Below are 17,271 nucleotides of genomic sequence, written 5' to 3'. Positions count from 1 at the left end.
CTGCCTGGGGAAGTCTTCCTCCCTCAACTCATATAGACAAACTCCTATCTGTCCTTCAAGACCCAACTCTGATATCAAATCCACCAAGTCCTGGCCCTTTCCATCTCCTTTGAGCTGGGCTGGCACCTCCTCCTCGGTGTCCAGGGCACCCACACTGGTCACACTGTGTTGTGACTGACTCTTGCTGCCCCACCAGCCTGTGCCTGACTTGGGGGCAGAGATCCCACGTTCTTCCTCTTTGTATCTCCAGCCCAAGCATTGGGGGGCCTCAAAAAAAAGTTTGCTGAGGAAATGGTTGGGAGCACTGAAGCTCTTGGCTGGGAAGAAAACAATCTGATTAAATATGCACAGCAAGGTAGGAATGGCTTAACTCCAGGGAAATTTGCATCTTAAAAGAGAAGCTAATAGGTAATGCAGGGAATCTGGAAGAGGTGGAATATGTGGGGGTGCCTGTGTCCTGTGTCTAAATCTGCAGGCAGACTTCTGGGCCCCTACCACCTGCCTGCCTCCTAGGCCAGCAGGCCCAGACTGAGAAGGGCCCACGGGGCTGGGGAAACAGGGAGTGGGAGGCCCTCAGACGGTGCTCAAGAAAGTGCGGGAGAGCACAGCAGTGACCTGAGCCCCGACAGGCCACCCAGCAACCCATTCTGCAGATCAGACCTTGTCCCACCAGGCTGGGGTTTTATCTCCCAGAATTCCCTGTCGCAGCACTGAGGAATTAGGAAGCTAATGAGGGACAGAGCAGTCACTTCCATGAGAAGCATGGACCTCCCCAGGGTCCAATGTTGTCCACATGGCAGGTGCTCAGTCACCACTGACCAAATGGGTGAATTGACCCCAGAATTTTCTCTTCCCACATCCCTGCCCCTTTGCTTCGAAGACCCTGGGCTCTCCCAGTGACTTGCCACTGAGCTGTCTCTGGGGAAGGCTCAGGCTTCAGGAAAGCCCCTCTCCACAATTGTCCCCCATATCTGGTCAAGCTGGATGTGTACTCGAGTCAAAAACAGTGGGAAGGGTCCCAAGAAAACCAGACCTGCTGGGAAACCACGTGGGAGACCTCGTGGCCACTAGCACCCAAGCAGGGTGCCAGTTGGCCTACTCTGGATACCTTGGTGCCGCTGGAAGGATGCATTTGGTGGGCCTTCAGTTGCTGAGAGAGAGATTTCCGGAGGGTCTTCTCTTTGATGCCCTGTAGGAGTGAGGGGGGAAGAAAAGGTTCCAGGCCCCACTCCTTCCTAAAAGCAGAAGAAAAGTAAGAAATTAGAGAGAGACAAAGTGAGACAGAGAAAGGAAGATGGTAAGACAGAAACTGACTGAATGTAAGAGACAGAGACGAAGGAACAAAGACTGGGGGAGAGGGTGGTGCTGGAGGCAGGAGAATTACATCGGCCACAGTTCCCTAGGAGAAGCTGGAGCTCAAGGGCATCGTGGTCTAGGTGTGAGGAATTCCAATTCTCACTCCCATCCCAGGCCTGCATTTCTAAACAGTACAGCACAGTCCAACCACTGCACCTTCTCCCTACACAGTGATCTGCCCCCATCCTGAAGGGCCCTGGCACAACTCACTCCACATTCTTGAGCGAGATCTTCTGACTAGGTCGGGTAGCTGAGACAGTGATATAGATGTGGAGGGCAGCAAGGCCCAAAAGCATCTCCGGCTTGGGGTCCATTCCAAAGCGTTCTCGGATGACATCGTTCCGACTCTGTGAGAGAGGGCAGTCCAAACCCGTCAGTTAAAGATGTTCCCTCCCCACCCATGACGGACCACCTTACGTCCCAGAACAGAACTGTGGTATCAGTAAGCACCCTAGATCAAGGAGGGGAGGAAGGATTTGCCCTTACAGAAGAGGTAACAGAGCCAACTCGGGCCTCAGAGACACTACTTGCTTCATTCAGTGGATATTGGACAGCCTTCTTCTCAGTGACAGGTACACACAATGGCAAGGCACAAATGGGCAGAACATTTAGGACTCTGCAAAAGTAAGACATGCCACTGCTCCTTTGCTTTTCTCCTGTTACAAGAGACCCTCCTTCTTTTCTCTGGGGCCTGCATTCACTGCCACCCCCAGCCATCCAAGGATCCTCTACCAGCTCAGATGGGAGCAAAGGAAAAGAGATATTGGGAAGGACTCTCTATAGGGTTTTGGCCCAGAAGCCCAAGGTGAGAGATGGATTGCAAGGATGGGGCAGATGTACTATTCCTTGAGGTCTGAAGGTCAAAATCAGTGATGAGTCAGACTGCCTGCCCTATGCTATCCAAAAAGGAGTCTCCTGGAACTACCCACCAAAGGTATGACAAGTCCCCAAACCCTGAAGGTCAGAATCCCAGCTATCAAGGATCAGCCTTGCTTAGACAAGTTGCCCATTATGTTGAGGTAGAACCAAGATGAGCTAAAAAACTAGAGAGCCATAGTGGTATCGCTACAGCATAGGAGAGAGGGGAAAAAGAATACTTCGTCAATTATCACCTATGCAGAAAATCCAGTGGAATCCACAAAAAATCCCCAAACAACAACAACAACAATAACAAAAAACAACCCTACTAGAACTAATGAGCTAGAAGGTTGCAGAATATAAAATCAATATCCAAAACCAATTGTATATCTACATCCTTGCAACAATCAGAGGTCAAAATTAAAAATCAAAACCATTTACAGTAGCATCGAAAAAATTAAATAATTAGGGATAAATCTGTCAAAACATGTGGAAGACTTGTACACTGAAAACCAGCAAACGCTGCTACAAAAAAAAAGTAGAAAACACTGCTGAGAAAAACTAGAGAGCATCTAAATAGATACAGAAATATACTGTGTTTATGGGTTGGAAGACTCAATATTATTAAGATGTTAATTCTCCCCAAAAGGATGTACAGATTCAACACAATCCCAATCAGAATCACAGCAGGTTTTTGGTAGAAGTTAACAAGCTAATTCTAAAATACACATGGAAATGCAAAGGACCTAGAATGACCAAAACAACTTTGAAAAGAATAAAGTTGGAAGACAAACACTACCTGATTTTAAGAAATTATAAAGCTACAGTAATCAAAAGAGTGTCATGTTGATATAAAGATAGACAAGTAGATCAATGGAATAGAATAGAGAGCTCAGAAATGACCCACAGATACAGAGACAACTGATTTCTGACAAAAGTGCAAAGGCAATTACGTGGAGAAAGAATGGTCTTTTTTAACAAATGATGCTGGAACAACTGGATATCCACAAGGGAAAAAAAAGAACTTTGACCAATCCCTTGTATCACATACAAATGTTAACTCAAAATGGATCACAGATCTAAACGTAGAAACTAAAACGATAACACTTCTAAAAAAAATAAGAGCAAAATCTTTGTGACTTTGGATTAGGCAAAAAGACTTCTTAGATATGACACCATAAGCACAATCCATAAAAGAACAAATGGACAAGTTGGACTTCATCAAAATTCAAACTTTTGCTCTGTGAAAGACACTGTTTGGAGACCGAAAAGACAAGAGAAGCCAGAGACTGAGAGAAGATAACTAACATATCCAACAAACAACTTGTATCCAGAATATAGAAATAACTCTCAAAACTCAATAATAAGTAAACAAACAACCCCAATAAAAAAGTGGGCAAGAGATTTGAACAGATATTTCACCAAAAAAGATGCATGATAATAAGGAGGCACATGAAAAGATGCTCGCCATCAATGGTCCTTAAGGAAATGCAAATGCAAACCAGAATGAGATACCCCTGCACACTATTAGAATGACTGAAAGTCAAAAAATACCGACAATACCAAGTGCTGATGAGGATATGGAGAAACTGGGACTCTCATGGCTGATGTGAATATAAAATGCGACAGCCACCTTGGAAAACAGTATTGGAGTTTCTTCCAGAAATTAAAGAAAAATAGATCTACTGTATGATCAAGCCATTCCATTCTTAGGTATTTACCCAAGAGAAAAGAAAGCATACATCATACAAAGACTTGTACATGAATGTTCCTAGAAGCTTTATTGGTAGTAGCCAAAATCTGGACACAATTCAGCAGGTGAACTGATAGACACATTTTCATACATCCACACCACCAAATACTACTTCACAATAAAAAGGAATGAACTACTGATACACACAACGTGGTGGACCTCAAAAGCATGCTGAGTGAAAGAAGCCAAATCAAAGTAAGTGCTCATACTGTATGATTTCATTTATATAAAACTCTAGAAAATGCGCATTAGTGACAGAGGGCAGGTCAGTGGCTGCCTGGGGATGGGGATACGAATTGCAAAGGAGTCTGAGGAAACTTTTGGGGGTGTTGGATGTGTTCAATATCTTGACTGTGGTAATGGTTTCATGGATACAAATATATGTCATAACTTATCATATTGTCATTTTAAATATGTGCGGTTTCTTATATGTCAATTAGACCTAATAAAGCTGTTCAGTATAAAAAAGGAATACAGCTGAAGGTCATATTCTCATAAAGGGGCAGAGAGGGCAGACCAGGTTTTGTCATCAAATTCCAAAATATTTGAACCAAGATGTTCCCCAGAATCTGGAAGGAAGAAATTTAAGGAAAACCAAATGAGAACTAAACATAAAATTCGTAGAGGAACCACAACCCATTGCCCCTTGGAGTGCTGGTAAAGGGGCCCAAGGCTGTTTGAGAAATGTCCCAAACATCTTAGGTTGTCAGAAGCAGCAGAAACGACAACCATGATGTCACACAGCACACCTCTAGGTAGACATCACTGGAGATGAGTTTTGAGATTTTTCCCTCCTTTCAGCAAGCACTCTATATGTCCTAAAGGCACCTAAAAATGAACATATCCCAAAGTAAACTCATCTTTTTCCCAAACCCATTCCACTACCGTGTTCCCTAACTTGCGGGATGATACCATCTCTACCAGAACTCGAGTCAAGAAGTAAACAAAGAAAAAAAAAGGTGTGTGTGTGTTGGGGGAGAACTCATCGAGTCAAAGCCCACTGATTCTACCTTTTAAATATCTCTTGACTCTCACCCTGCCCCCACCATCACGGCCTTGGCTGTGGCCCCCAATGTTTCTCCTGTGAATAACTGCCATAGCTCCCTAGTTGGTGTACTTCCTCCGCACTCTGAACTTTTGAAATTGCTCATCTGATCAAGCTCTGCACCTTTCAGCCTTTCTGTGCCCCCACCCTAAGCAGGTTCTTTACCTTGGCTGTGCATTAGAATCACCCAAAGAATTAAAAAAAAATACCAATGTTTGGACCTTACTTCCGAAGATTTTGATTTATTTGGGCTTGGGTGGGGCAGGACATTGTTTACAAAGCTTCTCAGATAATTCTAACATTCAGCTAGAGTTAAGACCCATTGCCCTAAAAAAAAAAAAAAACCCAAAGAGAAAAAACAACAATGAAAGACTCACTGCCCTAAAGCAGCGGCTCCCGATTGCTACCAGCATCAGAATCCCTTGGAGGGCTTGTTCAAACACAAATTGCTGGGCCCTGCCCGCAGAGTTTCTGATTCAGTAGAACTGAGCTGGGGCCCAACAATTTCTATCTATAACAAGTTCCCCAGTTGAAGCTGATACTGCTGGTCAACGGACGACACTTCAGAAACATCGCCCAGCCTAAATCATTTTAAAGTCTGTGCTTGCCATGACCTACCAAGCCCTTTACCATCTGCCTCCTGTCTCTCCCATGTCATTTCCTCCTTGTCCTTACCTCTTGTTCTGCACTCCAGCCACAATCCATTACTCAGTTCTCTCATCAAGCCATGCCATTTCATGTCATTAAGTCTTTGTAGATCCAAGTCAGTCCCTATGTTTAGAATGTGCACTCTTCACTTGATCTCTGCACACAGCAAATATCCACTTCAAGGCTGAGAGCATGCATGGATCACTTCCTCTGTGAAGCCTTCACAATACCCCTCCCATCAAGAGTAAGCAAATTGCTTCCTGAGTGCCCCTACTGACATTGTACCCTGCCATCCTCATAGTCCCTGGATACTGTCTTGTATTTACCTGTACATGTATCTGTCTATGAGCCCTAGCGATCTGGGACAGTTCTTTGTTCACCTTGATCGTCACTACCTAGCACAGGGCCTGGCCCAGAGTACGTGCAAATGTTTCTGAATGAACTGAATTGGGAGTCATCTCCTCAGTGGAGCTAGTATTGAGGACTGGGACTTTCTGTCACCCAAATGCACTTGTTAAACCAGGGGATGCTGTGAGGGTGCCAGAGTTACTGGGGTCGCTTGCTCCTGAAAACTGATGAGATCTGTCTAGACAAACAGACAGGACTTTGAGCCACAGCCAGCTCAGGTCACCAGGCCAACCAGCTTGACCAGAGCCTACAAGAATCGCAGAAAAGGAAAGGGCCTTCAGAGCTATCTGGAGGTTGGAAAAACTTACATAGCGACTTCATTGTGATGGCAGAACAGCCTGCCTGCTTGTTTGTCCATTGGTCTGTCTGTGTATCCCCAAGCCAGACTCTACCTGGATGTACAGGTACTCGAAAGCAGCAGGATCCCGACGCAGCAGCTCCACGGGGTCTTTGGGAAAGAAGCTTATCCGGAAGAGGCATTTCATTCCATGATAGTGTGTCCGCTGCACTACCTGAGTCCCAAGGAGGAGGGGAAGGAGGAAGAAAGAGCTGGGATCAGTGGCTGGGGTGGCAGGAGTCAGCTCAGTGGCTCTTCAGTGCAGGGCTTGCAGCAAAGCCGGGGTGCTGTTTCCTACTCTGTCTTCCGCCTGGCCGATTCCAATTACCCTTGGGGGAAGTGATGAGGAGCCAGGTCTTTTCTGCCCTGCTGACCCAAAGTGACCCCAATTTGCGAGTCACTTATCCAGAACTTGGCCTTTATCCATAATCTAAGGCCCAAGACACAAGGTAGGAAGAAAGGGCTCCTGGGAACTTCTCTGACTCTTCTTGCTGTGGGGCTAATGCCTTTACCTTGCAGAGGAAGTTGTTGATTAGCAGCCAGATCCAAGATTTAAAATCCCATCTGGAGGTATAGCTCAAGCAAACTGGTAATATATCAGTAACTGCTGAAGCTGGGATGGGTGATGACGGTTCCTCATACAATTCCTTCTACTCTGGTCAATGTTTGAGGGTTTTTTTTTTTGTAATAAAAATGCTTAAAATCCCATTTGGAACAAGAGTCCAGTTGGATCCAAAAGGCCTCTTGAAGGGTGAGGAGGCACTCAGACCTCCCTCCAGGCAGGACATCCACAACAATTCCGTCACAGATGGGAATCTGTGAGTCTCTGGACTGCATTGGCTAAGAGCAAAACTTGGAGAATCATTTCCTAAATCCTTTCATTCTTTTGGTATGTCTCATTTTGGCTTTTGTTTTGCTTCCGTTAGGTATTTCTTCTCAACTGTCCCTCTCCAACTCCTTCCCTCCCTCCCTGGGAATATTGATTGGCCCTTGTTGCCTCTCTTATTCTTCTGGGTGCTTTCCCATTGGTGAAACCCTATCCAGCAGTCCTGGATTTTCCTGGCCTTTTCCCCTACAGTAAAGACTAGGAAGATCAATTTCTCCTACTCTGCCTTGGAAGTTGACATGGGTGATGTGTTAGCCATTCTTGGCTCCACTCAGCCCATTCCCAGCCTACATGTGTCCTAGTCTCAAGGGTCTCACTAGACTCCACTCGCTGACCCTTCTATATTATAGCCTTCACCTGAAGGGCAGGTTTCCTCTCAGAGGCAGAAAATTCTAGTAGGCAGGGCTTCTAGGAGACAGTGGACTTAACACCGCTCTCCAACTCAACATTCTGCGCAGTGAATTGCCACCCGACTCTTTCCCAGCGAGTGACTGCTGAGACGAACAACCTTCACAGCCTTTTTAAGTCACAGGAGACACTGTTAAACAGCTTCTGCAGGTGGGTAGTACAGACCTCGATTGAGAACTGTGACTTCTGGGAGCTGACTGAGCATATTATGATGAATTGTGCAGAAAGAGAGTGCCTGGCAGCCTCTCCTTTACTAGGGCCACCTGCAAAACCATCAAGCCAGGACAAAAGAGTTACTTACATAAGCCAGGGGCTGCTTGTCCTGGAGAAGCAGGAACTTGTGGTTCTGTTCTGGTCCAGCATACTCAAGGACAAGAGCAAAGTGCTCAATGTACCTCAGGGAAAGACGGTCCTGTAATGTCACCATCACATCCTGTAGAAGATAAAAGAGCCTTGAGAGAGAGCTCTGTTCCAGCTCTAAGATAGTCTAAGCACCAAACACGGGAGAGGGGGGCTGAACATGGAGAAAGACAGTCCTGGGGAGAAGGCTGAGGCTGGGAAAGTGGGCCGGACAGACACTGGCCTTTGTGGTGGCCCAGGCACCGTGCTCCAGGATGAGAGTGACCCCTGTGTGCTGGCCAGAGGCCGAGGCTCTGGGGAACACCAAAGGTACAGAGGGTGAAGGGAGGTGTTTCTGAACTTGGCCTGGCCAGGCATATGGCAAAAGAAGGTCATGGCCTTCCTTGCCCTTCTCTCTCCTTCCATGCAACAAATTTCTTTCCCAAGTGGGTACTAAGTGCCAGGCACTGTGATGGTTTTTCCCTCACCTTCTCACATAAGTCAGAATGTTCGCTCTGGTTTGTCTGTCAACTCTTTACTTAGGAATCAACGAAAGCCTAAGCCACAATTACATGATTAAAAAGTAGATGATTTCTGGATTCACAGTCTAAATCAAATGACTGGAGTTACTGGCAAAACATTCCTTTTGGATTGTAGCTGGCTTTTTGAGATGATCGATTTAGCAACTTGAAAAATGTATCTGTGCAGAGGAACAATGTCACGTGTTTTGTGTACAGTCATGAATCTGACTACTTCTGCGCTCCGTCTGCTCTGCTGCCCTACTTTTAATATTAGGGTGTCTGGAAACGTCTCCGTGGGGGCTGCTGCCCACACGTGTTTTGAGACTTCTGCCATCTATTTGCTGTGACTTCGGCATACACCAGCTTCTAGCGTGTGTTTGTGGAGCCAGGATCGCTCAGTCCCCACCCTCGAAGGCCGTAAAGAAGCACGCTTGGGAATGCAAAGCTCCCTTCCAGCCAGGAATTGCCAAACAAGCCCCTCACTGAACATTGAAAGCCGTTTAGCTATTTAAATGTTAGGCTGGAAACTGGTGGGTACTTAAGAGTATCTCTTTGTATTAACCAAGTAGTCACAGAGGTGCCAGTGTTGCTGCAGTCTGGCAGGGACAAATGAGGTTTTCTTTGCAGTTCGGCTGTGTTGGGACTGTGGATGGCCAAGCCGGTGATTGCCAACTGGTGTTACAAGTGTAACAGCCCCCATGCCAGGCTGTCAATTCACCCAGGTACCTCTGGGACAAGTGGCTTGGCAGCCTGTCCAAGTTCCAATGAAGAGCTAGTGCACCTTCCCTGAAGTCAGGGTAAGACCACAAGCCAAGGGACACTGCTGTCCTGGAAAGCTGGGGCTACCTGGAAGGACCAATGGTAGTGATGTCTTGAGTTAGGAGGATGCTCAGAGAAGCCTCCAAGGGGAAAGAGAGGAATAAGTGCTCCAGTGTGGAGACAGGTCTACAACAGACACACTGGCCCATGAAGTAACCCAAAGGAGGGTGCTGACACAGAGAGATACCCACATCTGGAGGAGGGGCACTTGGACACCCCCGGGTGGCCTAGTTTCAATGTCCCTCTCATAGACAGAAACCTTCAATAATCAAGAGACCATCCTGGGGCACCCTAAGGAGTGTTTTTTGCTCCTGGGTCCCCTGGGAGACCCATCCCGGCCTCAGTCTTCCAAAGAAATGCTCACTTCAATCAACATGGGTTAGGCCCAGTGTTTTGCAATTCGGGTGCACCTGGCACTTTGGGCAGAACAATTCTTCATCAGTCAGGGACTGTCCCACTCCTTGCAGGATACTTAGCATCATTGATCCTGAGATACTAAATGCCAGGAGCATGCCAAACCCCAGGATGACCACAAATACCCTCAGACATCCCCAAAAACCACCTGGGAGGGGGCAATGCTAACCCTGGCTGAGAACCACCAGCAAGGCCAATTCTGAATACCTGATAACTCCTCTTAGGGAAAGTTTCCTGGCCCAGGGATTTTTTTTCTTTTTAAGTAGGGTGCTCAGGATTGGATTTAGGACCTCATCCATGCTATGCTAAGCTTACCATACCACTGAGCTATATACTCCCCCCCTCCCCCCAGGGCTTTCTTTAATTATAGGGCTGTCTTGGCTCCAAGAGGGGTACCTCAGAACACCTGTGGGCCAAGGTGGGTTTTTCTGGGCAGCATTGATTGCATGGAAACATTCATTCTGAGGATGGCATTCTCTTTCTGGAGAGAATCCAGAAAAAGCAGGAGCAGATATTTCTGTCCCAGAGCAGAGTAGAACCTGGGGGCTAATTGTATCATCACCTCTCCTCCTTAGGATGAAGGGAGTGACTACAACTCCTAGATGCCCGGCTGAGCCGTTAAGAATCACAGTTCGGTAACTGCTCTCACAGCTCGGTAACTGCTCTTACTGTGAAAGGAATAGCCAAAGGGACTGTTGGACTTTTCAAATCTTGGTTCAGTGCTTAAGATCTAGTTGTTATTTAAAAAGCAAGGCATAGCTAAGCTAATCTCCCGAGAGATTGTTTGTTGATTTCTGTGTGTAAACTTGCGTAGGTGTTATTATATCAATATAAATCACTTTTGCTTTAGAAATGGCTTAATGATCTTCACATTTCTTAGCTCCTGAGAGTCTTGAAGCTCGCAGTGTAACACGAACACAAAGCAGTTCATCAGTAGATGTGTGCACACATGCATGCACACACACATACACGCTTAGTCATGCACATGTACACAGTTGGGCATGCAACTTTCCACAACCACAGTCATCTGAGGACTATGTGTCTTTGCAACCTGCTGCTTCCAGCAGCAGGAGCTCAAAGGCCAAGGCCATCTTGCTCTGGCAGTGAGTGGCTCTGCGCAAACTGAGAGGAACCCGGGGACCAGCAGCTCTGTGTGCTCCGGAGAGGACAGCGCTGACCTGGGAGAGGAGACTCCGTATGTACCTTAACAGTGGTCCGGCCATCAAATGTGAACGACTTGATCTGCCCATTTTCTAAGAACACCTTCAGAACGTTGGGAATGAGGAGAAGAGCTTCTTTCTTCATCATTTTCTGTGAACCATCAGGGAGAGGACAAGGAAGGGGGCTCATTTAGAAGGATGAGGGAAGCCAGAGGAGGGGCGTGGAAAGGAAGAGAAAGGACAAAGAGACAGAGGAGAGAACCAATGAACGATAAAGTTACATGGAGACCAGAACCAAATTCTCCCAGAAGACACTGGGCCATATCAAAAGCTCACCCTTCATTCAATGTCATGCCCACATTCTACTGGGGCTCAAAGCTCCTCAGCTCAGAGTGGGGCTTGGCCCATAGGGACCACCACACACTGAAGGGCTGATGGGATGTCTTAGGAGCCCGCCTCACTCACTTGTTCTTATCTCCTGACTCCTTCCTTTCCACCAGGCCCTTCACACTTCAATATCACTTCACTGTCCATGCTTTTGCTCTGCCATTCCCCCTCCCTCACGGCATTCTAGGTCCTCTCTGACCTGGCCCCTGCCTACTTCTTTGGAGTCATGTCTTACCATTCATTCCAGGTACCCACACTGCTCTTTCATGCCTCCAGGCCTCTAACAACTCATCATTCAGGGACAGCCTCACTCCCCGCAGGACATTTAGCATTTCTGACTCTGAGACACTTAATGCCAACAGCACACCAAATTGTTGGGATGACCCCAAACGCCCTCAGACGTACCCCAAAGCTCTCTAAGAGTGGGCAGTACTGACCCTGGTTGAGAACCACTGGTAAAGCCCATTTTTGAACACCTGATAACTCCTTAACAAAAGATTCCCTGGCCCAGGCATTTCTCTATCTATAGAGTGGGATATGTTAGGTTCTCAATAAATATTTATGAAATAAAGACTATTCCCTCTGCCTCCCTCTTCTGCTCCCTGGCAAACTCCTACTCATCCTTCAAAACCCAGCTTAAATATGAATTCTGTAAAGCCTGTCCAATATCATCAGGTACTTGGACCTGGTGTTCCCACCTGTTCCCCTAACAACTTACACACACCTAAGTGCTCTTAGATTCTTGAAGAATGTTTGCCTTTCACAATCAAATGGTGAACTCTGAGCACAATGACCATGTCCTCTTCGATCTTTGTAGTCCTGACATTGAGCAGAGGCACACAGGTGGTGCTCAATAAATGGCTGCTGAATATATGAGCAGTAGGTGCTTAATATGTGCTTACTTGAACGGTTAGACTCCTTAGGAGAATCTAACCATTTCCTTGGGCCAACATCATCAGTTCTATAGGAACGGAAAAGCTGAATAAGATGGCCAGATTCCTGAATTCACGGAGCCTCTGCTGCCTGCCCAGCACTATACTAAGCCCCAGGAGGGCTACAGCAAGAGCAGAGGACCGAGGTTTAGCCCTGGACTCTTGTAGTGACCTGGCACGCGCGCGCGCGCACACACACACACAAGTCCACCAGAAAACAACAATAAAACCAAAACAAACCAATGGATATAAGATAGTTAAGGTTTCCTTGATGAGGTGAATTGGATTTTGATATTAAAGGAGATGACAGGTCTGGACTATTAGAAAGGCCAGAAGAGAACAGTTCAGATCTAGGGTCCATCACGGACAAAGTATGAAAACACCAACATACAAAACACCATGGGTCGGGCTGGGGTGGGGTTGGAGGGCTACTATTGTGACATCAGGTCCTTTTCTGATGGAGTCAAGCCACAGTGGGGAGTGATGGGCCCTAAAGTTAAAGAAAAGTGACTCCCTGATCCTGCCAGGGGCCCTGGATTCCCAGGCTGATGCTGCTCAGCAGTGGCTGGGTTTTTTTTAGCACACTGGGCTGGACTCAGATAATTACTTAATTGATTTTGCTTAAAAATAGAGTTGGCAAGGAACGCCCACGGGATTTATTTTTGCCGTGGCTGCTTAATAAAGCCCAGGAACATGAAGAGAAAAGGGTGATAAGGTAGCCCAGAGTCACCTGGGCCTGGACTCCCTCAGGTCCCGACCAATGGTGAGGCTCTGATGGTCCACTCTGGTGGTGGTGGTAGGGGGTGCAGGATCGCTATGGTGACATCAGGTTATTTCCTGAGCACAGCTAGACTGGGAAGGTTGGCGCCCATCTCTCTCCTAGACATGACTCTCCCACCATGCCTGGTGGCCTGTTCCGGGAGCGAGACAAGAGTTGCCCTGGCTGGGTTCTAGCTACCCTGGGGCATTTCTGTTCAGACTATTCTGCAGTGGGGGCTTGATTCTGCCTGTGGCTGGATGTGATCTATGGAGAGGGGAGTCATGGTGGAGGAAGGTGATGGTGGGGAAAGGAGAGTGGAAGGGAGAGGGAGGGAGGGGAGAAACAAGGGGGGGAGGAAAGGAAGGGAGAGGAGGCCAGGGAGTTCTTCACTGGGTGGCCTGGCCTTGGTGGGTTACTCTTGGACACTGGGATGGGATAGGTTGAACCTATCTTTACTCTCCAAATTCAGGTCTCATTTCCTCTGGGTTTTCAAGGGCTCAGGATGCAAACATCTCCTTAATGACTTGGATCTCAAAGTCAGCTTCACTCTGATCTGCAAGGACTCCACACTGCTTCCTTTCCTCTCCGCTCACCTGCCCCGGCTTCTCTGTAACCTCTTCCGCTGGGACTGACATGGAGCCCAGCCACCCATTATTCCGACGGCTTAGCCAGTGGGGCCCAGTTGTCCCTTGGACTTCACAGGCTTCCTCGAACAGGGATGAACAGGGGCCTAGGTGGAGTTTGGGGGGAGGTGAGAGTCAAAGAAATGGAGACAGAAGACACTTGTGTCCTCTCTCCATCCCTTTCTCTGAGTGCCTCTGCCTCGAAGAACTATACAACTGCCTGCCCCCTGCTGATTTCCCCACTCAGGCTGGGCCTCCTAGCTTCTCCCCGCTGCAGCTATGCCTCAGTACAGAAATGCCACAGGCCTCCTGAGAGCCCAGCCTGTGGCAGCCAAAAGCTCACCAGCGCCTCTTAGCTCTGAGAGCCTCATCTCACCCCACCTCCGTGGAACATCACCAACTTCTGCGGATTCCTAGAGGACTCTGAGTTATCATTCATGGCTGCTGAATACACGTCTTCCTGCTCCCCACCCACTGTTTCTCATTTGCTCACCTGGAGAAGACAGCTCAATTCATGTAAACCCCACAAAGCAGTAAGACAGCAGGCTGCCCATGACACCCTCCCCCACTAGATTGGCAGCGATGTGGTGTGGGCTGTCAAACATCCCCTGCTCCTCAAAACCATACCATCCGTGGATTCTATACTGTCTCCATCTGAACCACTTGCCCTCCCAAAATCACTGAGAGATAAACCCAAAGGCAGGAAATAGGTATTTATTTTGCATCCCTTGCAGTGCTGGGAACACAGCAGGTGCCTAATAAAAGCTCTGTGACTTAATGATAGTCTATATCATTTCCCCCAGGCTGCTTCACCCTTCACTGCACAGTCGTCTTCAGTCAAGATGTGGAGTTGCGGGATCACTTCAACATGAAGAGAGCTCAATTTCACTAGATCTTCAGAAAACCACTACTTCCTTCCTGCTTCTATCAAGTAGCCAAAAGATGTTTACGAAGCACTTGTTCTGAGTGTAACCTACTGCACTAGAGTTGGAAATTCCTCTAAGCACCGGGAGGCTTCTAAGTGAATTGATACCTAGTCTGCTTCTCTGGATGCCATACACCCTTCACTCACTACCTACTTAGAGCCCCAAGGTCCTCCCCCATCCAAACCCTCTGTAGTGCTGTCCACTCTAAGGAGCAACAGAGAAGCAACTGGCCCAGAGCAAGATCTTGTCGGCCAGGCTGATTCTGGCCAAGGGCCGAGGGGAGGAAGTTGAAGCTGCACTTACTGCATCTGTTTCTCCAACTGCCACCTGCTCGGAAAATCGGACCTTCACAGGATTGGATCTCAGCTTGGCCTTCTTGGCGGCACTGATGAAGGCAGATTTAGGGGACTGGAAAAAGAACAGAGAGGGCTGGTGAGTTCTCCATCCCTGGGAGAAACCTGACCTTTGCCACATAGGAGTTAAGATGTCTCAGTCCAGGTACACTTTGCCTTACTGACCAATAAGTCAATAAATCAGTATTGATTCCCTACTAGGTGCAAGGCAATGTACCAAGTACTTCTTTAGATGACTGGTATGTTCTGAGTAAGCTGGGCATGAACTGAATCTGGATAAATTGAATCCTATTATTAATGCTCTAGGCCTAGGGGACTTTACAAAAATTCTTTGTAATAACATACAGTGAAGTTTTATATATTTGGTTTCCTTAATGTGAGCTCTATCTAAATGGTGGTTTTTTATTACATCTGAATATGAGCATCTCAAAGGATTTACAGAAATAATCTTATTCATTTCAGATATGCCCTGTCCCTAGGAAGAAGGCTCACAGGAAATATTATTTTAGATGTGGGAGAGAGGAGGCCTAGCACTCCAAAAGGATTTCTCCACAATTCCTACACTATTTGGGAATAGAGACATTAGGGATTTTACCCAGGTGTCTTGGCTTTCTAGTCCTGGGTTTTCCACCACTGTGTTCATCGAATTCTGTAGGAAATGCCCAAAGAATCAGCTAGGTTCTCTAGTTGTTGAAAACTCCCACGAATTCAGCAGGACGCATAGTTAGCAAGTGCTGGAAATGAAATCTTTTCTGGGTATGACTTGGATTTGAGGACAGGCAGGAGTCTTGGTGAGGGGCACTCTCATGTCTTGGGGTATTTATATATTCATGTGACAAATTTAGGGAGGGTCCACTCTGTGACAGGCACTGTTCTAGGTGATGAGGGATCCAGCAGTGAACAAGATGGACAAAACTCCCTGGCTTCAAGGAGCACTCATCTGAGCAGGGACAGACAGAACAAACACATCAATCTCTTTTAGGCAGCAAATCAGGACTATGAGGACAAATTGAGCAGGGTAAGGGAGTTCACCAGAGAATGAGCCAGTGAGGGTGGGAGCGGTAAGATGGTCAGGGAAGATCTCTCCAAGGAGGTGACATTGAAGTAGAGACCTGAAGGAAGTGAGAGAGAGATAGCCATGAGTATATCTGAAGAAACAGCCTTCGAGGCAGAAAGAGCAATAGTCTCTGAGGTGGGAGCAGAATTGGAGTGCACGAGGGATAGCCAGGAAGCCCAGCAGGGCCAGAGCAGAATGACGTATCAGGGAGCCGGAGAGGTCGTGCTTGGAGAGGCAGTGGAGGGCTGGGTCACGTAGGGCCTTGTAAGCCGTGGCGAGAACTTTGGGTTTTACTCAACTGGAGAGTTTTGAGCAGACAGGGTTGGACTTGTGTTTAAAAAGGACGCCTCTGGCTGCTGTGTGGAAAAATAGTGCAGAAGGGTGATGGACAGCAGAGGGAGACCAGTTCAGAGTCTACTATAGGAATACAGTTAAAATATGATGGAGGCTTGGCCAGGGTGGTAATCATGGCATGATGATGACAAGCGAGTGGACTCTGGATATGTTCTGAAGATAGAACCAAGACACTATGTTGACGGATTGGTAGTGGGAGGTGAGAAAAAGAGAGGAGTCCATGGGCAGAATGGAGAGGCCATTCACCGAGATGAGGAAGACTTGGGGGGAATCAGCCTTGGGGCTCCTTCAAACCACCTCCCCTACCAGTCTTGCCATGGAGCTTGCGAGCCCTACAATCAAGAACTCCTTTGTGTAAAGGCCCTGAAGGGTCCCTGCCAGCTGGGAAGGCAATACATTAAGCTCTTTTCTGCCATTAACGCAGCAGTTGAGATTCATTTACCAGATCAGCCACAGGAGGGCAGGGTCCTAAGATAAAAACACACAACCAAACATCCCCATTAGCTCTTGGGCCCTGGTCCCTGCTGTGTCCTCTTCCGGAGCCAATAATCTCATTCCCCACAGAGGGTAGATTGCAGAAAGCCACCTGTTCAACTTGAGTCCAGCAGAACCTCAGGCAGTGGGTCTCAGTCCTGGCTACATGGCAGAAACACCATAGGGAGGAGCTTTAAAAAAAACCCTAATGCCCAGTCCCCACGCCAGACCAGTGATATCAAATTCTTGGGGATGGTACCTAGGTATGGGTATCTTTTTCAGCTTCTGGTGATTTCAAAATGCACCTAAGGTTGGGAACTTCTGAGCTAAAGGAACCTTAGACTTCTCATCCTGAGCCACAGGGACAGTTTGTTGGCAGCAGACAATATAGCACAACGAAATCCAGGGCTGGAGATCATTGCAGAAAGTGATTACAGTATTGATTGTTCATGG

General features: G+C 47.4%; 1 protein-coding gene across 1 annotated transcript in view; it reads right to left on the bottom strand.

Annotated features, from left to right (window-relative positions):
• Positions 1–1,108: 1,108 nt before the first annotated feature.
• The window catches only part of FRMPD3 (FERM and PDZ domain containing 3), a gene marked incomplete at its 3' end in the record, with an annotated part of 94,543 nt that continues 78,380 nt past the window's right edge, over positions 1,109–17,271 (bottom strand). The window contains exons 3-8 of the mRNA XM_072957785.1: positions 14,884–14,988; positions 10,996–11,103; positions 8,001–8,132; positions 6,461–6,580; positions 1,567–1,703; positions 1,109–1,235 (exon numbers count right to left, since the gene is read on the bottom strand). Of these exons, the coding sequence (XP_072813886.1) occupies positions 1,109–1,235; positions 1,567–1,703; positions 6,461–6,580; positions 8,001–8,132; positions 10,996–11,103; positions 14,884–14,988 (729 nt within the window). The remainder of the gene's footprint in view (positions 1,236–1,566; positions 1,704–6,460; positions 6,581–8,000; positions 8,133–10,995; positions 11,104–14,883; positions 14,989–17,271) is intronic.

This window comes from Vicugna pacos, unplaced genomic scaffold, assembly GCF_048564905.1.
Source record: "Vicugna pacos unplaced genomic scaffold, VicPac4 scaffold_76, whole genome shotgun sequence".
Taxonomy (NCBI): domain Eukaryota; kingdom Metazoa; phylum Chordata; class Mammalia; order Artiodactyla; family Camelidae; genus Vicugna; species Vicugna pacos.
This window is presented reverse-complemented; position numbering and strand designations above follow the sequence as displayed.